Source organism: Denticeps clupeoides, chromosome 5, assembly GCF_900700375.1.
Source record: "Denticeps clupeoides chromosome 5, fDenClu1.1, whole genome shotgun sequence".
NCBI lineage: Eukaryota > Metazoa > Chordata > Actinopteri > Clupeiformes > Denticipitidae > Denticeps > Denticeps clupeoides.
The window spans coordinates 5,723,935-5,732,371 of NC_041711.1; the positions used below are offsets into that span (position 1 = coordinate 5,723,935).

Sequence of the window (8,437 nt, forward strand, 5' to 3'; positions counted from 1 at the left end):
GCCTAGCCAGTCTCCAGATCTCAACCCCATAGAAAATCTTTGGAGGGAGTTGAAAGTCCGTGTTACCCAGCAACAGCCCCAAAACATCACTACTCTATAGGAGATCTGCATGGAAGAATGGGCCAAAATACCAGCAACAGCATGTGAAAACCTTGTGAAGACTTACAGAAAATGTTTGACCTCCGTCATTGCCAACAAAGGCTATATAAGAAAGTATTGAGATGAAGTTTTGTTAGTAACCAAATACTAATTTTCCACCATCATTTGCAAGTACATTATTTAAAAATCACTGGATTTTTTTCTCATTTTGTCTTGCATAGTTGAGGTATATCTACGATGAAAATTACAGGCCTCTCTCATCTTTTTAAGTGGGAGAACTTGCACAATTGGTGGCTGACTAAATACTTTTTTGCCCCACTGTACCTGCAAATGCCAGGAAGACGAAGTGGAAGAAGGAAATGTACGGGGGTTAGGTACTGATCTGTATGATAGGAGACATCACATCACATTTTTAAAATGTGCTTTGAGTGGTTCAGAGCTTTATTTTCTCCATGTGGAAGTCGGCCAGTGTCCTTAGATAAACTGCAGCAGTGCACAAACAAAATAAAGCAGCGGTGAGTGGAAATATGTCTGTGATAGTGTATCAGGGGCTGTGGAAAAGCAGCCCAGTGCACATATGTTGAAGGATGACTTTCCACCCAGGGGTTATCGAATTGCAACACAGGCCAAGTTGGCTGGGATCACCTGTACTGACCAGTAATGAATAACCTTGCATGTGTGGTGAGATTTCAAGACATCATGCAAACTCTCCCTTATCAGCCAAAGCACCAAACTTTCAGACAAAAACTGCTGACCAAGGCTGTGCAACACAAGCAACACAAGGGCAGTGTGTTGAACTACAATGAAAGGATGTACTTAACACTTTTACTGATAATGATTTCACAAGAATAAATTCTGTGCAGTACAGGCCAGATTTTAGAACTGTGAGTTCATGTGGGATTTGATTCTTTAAGAATACTTTTTAGAATCACATTCATGTGACACTTATACATATGAGCTCCGAACAACTAAAAAATATTTCTTATTTGCTTAATTGATTGAATAATCGATTGGCCATTGGTGAACTGATTGCCTTATTTAGTGTGCGCTAGTTTCTATTTATATTTATTAGCAGGATAAATCGCACCTTCCGTACATATATTACATTAATGCCTGACCAATAAAACATTTTGAACCTGGGAATTTGGATCTAACTGTTGAAAGTTTCGTTTTTCCTGGTCCAGCAGCGTCCGCGCCTCGAGGTGGGCGTGAACCGAGGCGCGGACATAATACATGAGCAATCGCGGGCCAATCGTAGGGCGTATGCAAATGAGCACCATGTAAAAAGCTCCGACTGGGCCGGCATGCGGTCCAGATTCCGTTCTGCGGGTCGGACGACGGCTGTGTCGGTGTCATACGTTTACGCGCCTTTTGCTCTTTTCAGGCAGAATTTCGGGGCGTCGGTTTCCATCCCTCCGTTTGATAATTCGGAAGTCCGGCGGCAGCCGCGGGATCTGACGGGAGGTGTCCAACGCTCGGGCTGAAGAAGGACCGCTGGCCTCTTGTCACCTCGCCATGTCCTCCGGTGATGCGTCGGAGCAGAGTCGGCGCTTCTGTGTGCTCTCCTGGGAACAGGTGCGGCGTCTGGACTCCATTCTGGGGGAGACGGTGCCGATCCACGGACGTGGAAACTTCCCCACGCTGTCCGTCCAGCCCCGACAGATCGTACAGGTATCCGAACACCGAACTCTCCAGCTGGACACTGTATAAAGTTTACATGGTTATTCCCGCGCGTGAAGTTATTTATTGCAGATAGTACGTTAAATGAACCTGGATTCCTGAAAACGGGTTGTATTAAGGACATTTTAGCGAGCTTTCGTATTAATTTCCGAAATAAAGTTTCCATTACGCGTGGCTGATCCTGTCTCTCCAGGCGTCTTACTTTTATTCCTCGTTTTACTTCTGCTGACGTCGCCATTCCGCATTTAAATCAGTCAGTGAGCCGATCTGCGCTGGAATGACTTCACATTTTCCCAGAAAATATCCAGAATCACCTGCTCCTACACTCCACATTGTAATATTGCTGTTTTCTGGATTAGCTGATAAAATAAAAACAGACCTGACCTACTACTCAAGACTGAAATCTACCTGTCCTGCAGCCTATTATTCTTCCTTCTATTCAGGATTATGTAAGAGAACACCAGTGAGCTTGTAAGGTCCGGATGCACATTACATAAACCGAAACAAACATGTCTGGAGAATGTTCATAATCACGGTCCCATCATCTTTTCTAGATTTGATCGTGGAGACGTTTTCAACACCCATAAACCTCCCACCACTCTCCCGAGGGGAAACGACCTGTAAAATTGTACTTGGAAATATTTTTAATTTCAGGGTATGCGGTATTTTAAATGTACTTTTCTGACCGGTTAACATGTACTGCAATTGACCGCCCCGACTTGAACCGTTTCCTGCCTCTGTGGATCAGCTTTGACAGTTCGGCCCTGTTCAAACTCAGCCAGTGGGGGTGCACTCTGTTTCCCGCCCCATGACAGACATGTGTAACCTTTGACCTGAAGTCTATCGTTTCTCTGCACACATCCTCATTTCGCTGGTTTTAGGGGAAATTGCACTGCAGAGGAGCTGGTTGACTGGCTGAGGGAAGGACCTGGATGGAGAGTGTGATCGTAAACTTCCATCCATTCACCCACAATACACGACTGGAACTTTTCTTGCTTGTTCCAGCGTGTTGCGTCTTACGCTTCAGTCTGTTGACCCAGTTGATAAAAATAGGCAGCCTATGATCTGATTGGCATGAGTAAGGATTTCTGATTATTGGGTTGATGCTAATCTGACAGACCGGGGTGGGGGAGAAGATCTTTTAATCTGAGGCATGAGTAGCACAAACATACGAGTCACCATTTAATAGCTTTGACGTCACAGTTCAGCTTCAGGATCACGGCCACTGGCGGAAGATGCCATGCTCCACTTCCACTTATCTTTACCTGGAACTGTTCTCACTGCACTGTATGTGTGTGTTGCAATGGTCTCCTGTGCCTTAGGGCCAACATTTCATTCCAAGGGGAGCAGTTTTGTGCATACCATGCACTGCTGAGCATAACCCCGGCCCTGCACTTCACTGTAGGCGTTCCAGTCCTGCAGATGGGACCCTGCTCTCTCATGTGTATTATGATTTATTTTCATTAACACAAATTGGGATATATATATATATATTTGCCTCTCAATCAATCTTTTTTCATATGGAGCATTTTACAGTGTACATTTGTCACAAAGCGCCTAACAAATAGAGCAGTTCTCAAAGCCCCAGGTGAGCAAGCCAGAGGTGGCATGGAAAAACTTGAGAGGAACCAAGTCTCAAGTTTCTGGCATATAAAGGTTATTGTCGTCCACTTAGCATCCAGGTAGTGTGTTAGAGTCCCAGCAGGTGACTTATCAGATGGGGTCAGCAGTGCGCCAAGTAGGACAGTCCATGGAGGTCGGCCATGTCACGTGCTTACTCCGAACCAGGAAACTCTCCATGCAGGATTTAAGGCTGAAGCTGGGTTAGCCTGAATTTAAATACGGATGCTTTGTCTGAATCCTGTACATTTCTCAGAAGATGTGGGGCATGGGGGACAGTTAGTAAGCCTTCTACCAGAGAACGAAGGGCGCGTTATGAGGGACTAGTAGGTTACTAAGATAAACTGGTGCAAGACCGTGCAGAGCTTTATAGGTGATAAGCAGAAATTTAACTGGAAGAAGAAAATACAGGCGTAATGTGTTCATACCTTTTAGTGCCTGTAAGATGCTTGCAGTGTTTCTGTTAAGATTCAACTAAGCAGCAGAGCAATCAGAAAACAGAGAATTACAGTAATCCAGTCTAGATGGTATGCATGCACAAACTAATTTCTTTGCAGCAGAGGTGGAGAGAAACTTCCTAAAATCTTTACAGTTGAAAAATCAGCACACACTAATCTATATTCTGTCAATCCACCCTTATGATGGCAGTGAGATGTGTCTCTTATCAGTGTGGAGCATTTGAGAAATTGTCATCCTGTCTCTGATGTCCTTCAGATAATTTTCCATTTTAGGATGTTTGCATAAAAAAATGTACCTCATGTCTACGTCTTAACTGCCTGAGTGGCAGCATGTACAATGAAAAGGGCCCAGTACCCAGAACCCCGTATTTCACTCTGGTTTTTGCAGAATAATCACCGCCCAAGCCAACAAATTGAAAGCGATCCGATAAGTACGTTTCGAACCAGGAGATGGCTGTCCCACGTATTTTCACGCCGGATTATTAGAAAGGTCCAAGAGCACTAGCACAGAGATACGGTCCTGGTCAGAAGAAATAAGAAGGTCATTTAATACTTTATGTAAGGCAGGTTCTGTCTAAAACCAGATTGAAACATTTTTTATATTTTATTTGTGGTCAAAAAAAGTTGAGGTGCTTTTTCTCTCCCCCCTTTTTCCATACTATTATCATGACTGATTGTTCAGCTAGCATCAGGTCTAAGTAATTAGGTATGCAGTAAATAATGACATCACAACTTGTCATTTTTACTGCGCTGCCTGAGTGTGAAGGCACTTGTTTTGTCAGAACTTTAGAATTTTATTCCAATGCAGACTATGCCTACATCAGTCTCTTGTATGTACTGCCTTTACACCGCTAATACAAAAAAATATGGTAAATTCAGAGATACAGATTTTTTCCCACAGTGGATTAGATTATTAGACTGTTGGCCAAGTTTCATGGAGAAAGGATAGCCAACCTCATTGACTTTTGACTTGGCTTTTGAGATCCTCTGTGCTGATTGAGTCTGATGAAGGGCAGCCTCTTTGGTTCTTCTTGCCTGCACTCTGAACCTCGTCTACAAGTTGTTTCCCGTCACAAAACCTGCTTGCTCGAATCGAACGGGAGTTTTTCTGCTTTGAATGGTCTATAGGTTTTCAGGAGTTCAGTTGAGTTCTGAAGCATTTCTGTCTCTGCCTCATTCTGCTGACTGATCACGCAAGTTTTCTAATGTACAGAATAAACCAAACCAGTCAAATATTGATTTTTTTTTTTTTTTTTTTTCCTCTCATCTTTATAAAGGTTCATGCACCTTCGGTTGTGAAATACTAGCAGACGTGCAGTGTCATGGCGTGGGTGTGTTTGCGCTTTAGTTTGATATTACCATCACGACCTAGACCGATACCATTTCTCATTTCAGTCACGTTTAAAAATGTTTTTTTTATTTTTTTTATTCAACTTGTATCTATTTTAAATCATTTAGGCTTTCCCCCCAATTGGTAAATTTAAGGATTTATTGCATGACTAATGGTCATCCATAATCTGACAAAATTCCACAGCTGACAAATTTATGAGGGAAAAAAAAACTATTCTAAAATACTCCTATCTTAATTCACAATGGCTCATCTGTTTTTTTTTTTTTTTTGTGTGTTTGGTTCTTTGTAAAGACATAATAATTTTTTTCCTCCTTATTGTTGCGTCTTATTCTGCAGCAGAATTAACTGGAACTCTGGTCTTTTGCAGGTGGTTCGGGCTCGACTGGAGGAGAGAGGTGTTGCTGTTCGTGACGTAAGGCTCAATGGATCAGCGGCGAGCCATGTGCTACACCAGGACACTGGCCTCGGCTACAAGGACTTGGACCTGATCTTTGGGGTTTCGTTACCAGATGACCAGGCCTTCCGTTTGGTCAAGGACGTGGTGCTGGACTCCCTGCTGGACTTCCTCCCTGAGGGAGTGAGCAAACAGCGCATCACTGCTCTAACGCTGAAGGAGGCGTACGTTCAGAAACTGGTGAAGGTCTGTAATGACACAGACCGGTGGAGTCTCATCTCACTGTCCAACAACACGGGCAAGAACGTTGAACTGAAGTTTGTAGACTCTCTTCGAAGGCAATTTGAGTTCAGCGTGGACTCCTTTCAGATCGCCCTGGACTCACTGCTGCTGTTCGACCGCTGCTCCGAGACGCCCATGTCTGAGAGTTTCCACCCGACCGTTCTGGGCGAAAGTATGTATGGGGACTTTGAGGAAGCTTTGGGCCACCTCTCCCAGAAGATAATTGCCACGCGCAGCCCTGAGGAGATTCGTGGTGGTGGACTGCTGAAATACTGCCACCTGCTGGTCCGGGGCTTTCGGCCGGCGTCCGAGGCGGAGATGAAGTCACTACAGCGATACATGTGCTCGCGGTTCTTTATTGACTTTCCCGACATCAGCGAGCAGCAGCGCAAGCTGGAGGCCTACCTGCAGAACCATTTTGCCGGTATGGAGAACAAACGCTATGACTGCTTGGCCACTTTGCACCAGGTGGTGAACGAAAGCACGGTGTGTCTGATGGGCCACGAGCGAAGGCAGACGCTCAACCTCATTTCTGGCCTGGCGCTGCGTGTGCTGGCCGAGCAGAACGCCATCCCCACGGTCACCAACGTCACCTGCTACTACCAGCCTGCTCCATATGTGCGGGACATCAACTTCAACAACTACTATGTAGCACACGTGCACTCGCTCGTACCCTCCTGCCGCAGCTCGTACCAGACATGGCTTCCCTGTAACTGAGCCGGCAGTTAATGGTGTTAACTGTGTTAACTGTGTTCACTGTGACGTCCCTGCTTTCCGAGTGGATCTTCGCTTCGCAGCCTCTATGCCTCTGGCCATGATGTCATACTGTTAGGAGAAGTAGCAGTAGATAATTTTCTGTCTGTAATATGGATTTAAGAATGGAAATTCTGAACAAAGTTTGGTTCTGGGGAAAAGCAGTAAAATCATTTTGCCAAACGTGACTCTGGAAACGATCCCTTACTGCTGTATGTTTAATTTGAGCCAAAAACTATATTTTTGTTCTAAGAAATGATTTTCCTTCACAGAATGGATGTAGGGCTTTTCGTCCTTTCTACTATGTAGCAAAAAATGGTGTCATGGTTTTGCAGCATTGTGTTTTTCATGATATGTAAAGGAACTAAGTTGACTGCTGCATTTTGAGGAATAAGCTATGCAGATGCAGATTTTTTTTCTTCTGACTGGTTTCAATCAACCTTTTTTCTGTTCTTTTTTTAAAAACTAATTTTTAAAGGACCAAAGATGATTTGATTTTTGTTTGGAAGGGAATGTCACTGTAATTCCAAGTGCCTCAAACAAGTATGTAAAACAAAACCAAAAAAAAGTGAGAACTGTGCTTGCTCAAGTCAAAAAAAATATTTTAGTTTTTTTTGGTCTCCTGTATTTAATGTAAATCTCTATTTTCAGGGACTGATTTTCATTTTCACCTGATTAAAAAAAAGGCTCAATCTCTTTTGTAATTCTTTTCTTTACTTTATCTTTAAAATATCACACTCTGGTGTTAAATACATTTACAAAACTTTCCTAAAAATTTTTTTAGAACTTGACTATTGAGCGGTGTAATGCTTTGCATGTAGACGTGTGAATATCTGCCACTCCTCAGGCTCCATCAGTGGATCTGTTGCATGTTTTTTGGACCTGAACCCTAAGGATCCTTTGTAAAGCACAATGGCTTCTCTCTGTGACACGAAAGATGCAAACAAAGGATTTTTTGTTCTCACACCCATGTTGCTATTGGAAACCGAATCCAAATTCCTTCCATAATGCCATATCCATGTCATTGTGCTTTCGTAAGCATCATATGGTATCACAGATCCTAGTTTCTCATACCAGGATGTGTGCACAGTGAAATAGGTTAAATAACTTTTTAATGCCCCAGTTACACTCTCTTAGTGTAACACTCATACAGTTTTATTTATTTTAAACCAAAGATCATGTCCAGTGCCGTGTATAATCTTTACAGGAAAAACCTAGTTGAGTCTCTAATTGCAGGTATGATTTTATATAGTCATGAATTTAACACCGATGTATTAATGATTACAGTCAATTGTGTAATTGTGGTCCAAAAATCCCAACCTCACTAGGCACTACATAGGCCCTTTGTGAGGTTATAAATCTTGAGCATGCAGCTTGTGCAATTTACAGCATGATTTGAACTGTAGAACCTTGACTTTGTGTCAAAAGCCACACGTACCTGACTAATGTTCTGCTGAAGCTACCATTAAGTAAGGTGTATGACTGAAAACAGATTAATAATCATTTCATGTTTTTTTGTGGCCCAGAGGCTGATTCAGGACGCTACATGCCACGACTGCTCGTCAGAACGTGCTATTTGGTTCCTTCTAGTTTGCAGCTGGTTTCTTGGGGAGTAGAAGAAGAGCAGCTGCTGCTGGGATTGAGGCTTCCTGTTGTCTGGCTTTTCATTACTCCAAGAGAAGAGGAAAGGAGAGGAGAAGAACCATGTTGTACTCCGAAGTTTCTGTTTGTAGTTTGGTTAAGATGCCGCGGTGCTGTGGCTTGGGTCTCGGTAAAGGACACTATCAGTAAGTTTGATGG

General features: G+C 43.3%; 1 protein-coding gene across 1 annotated transcript; it reads left to right on the plus strand.

Moving 5' to 3' along the window:
- The first annotated feature begins 1,421 nt into the window (after positions 1 to 1,421).
- tent5ba (terminal nucleotidyltransferase 5ba) lies at positions 1,422 to 7,331 on the plus strand. Its single transcript, XM_028981835.1, has 2 exons — positions 1,422 to 1,770; positions 5,576 to 7,331. Exons 1-2 carry the CDS (start codon positions 1,615 to 1,617, stop codon positions 6,599 to 6,601), a joined length of 1,182 nt encoding a protein of 393 aa, XP_028837668.1. The 5' UTR covers positions 1,422 to 1,614; the 3' UTR covers positions 6,602 to 7,331.
- The last annotated feature ends 1,106 nt before the right edge of the window (positions 7,332 to 8,437 follow it).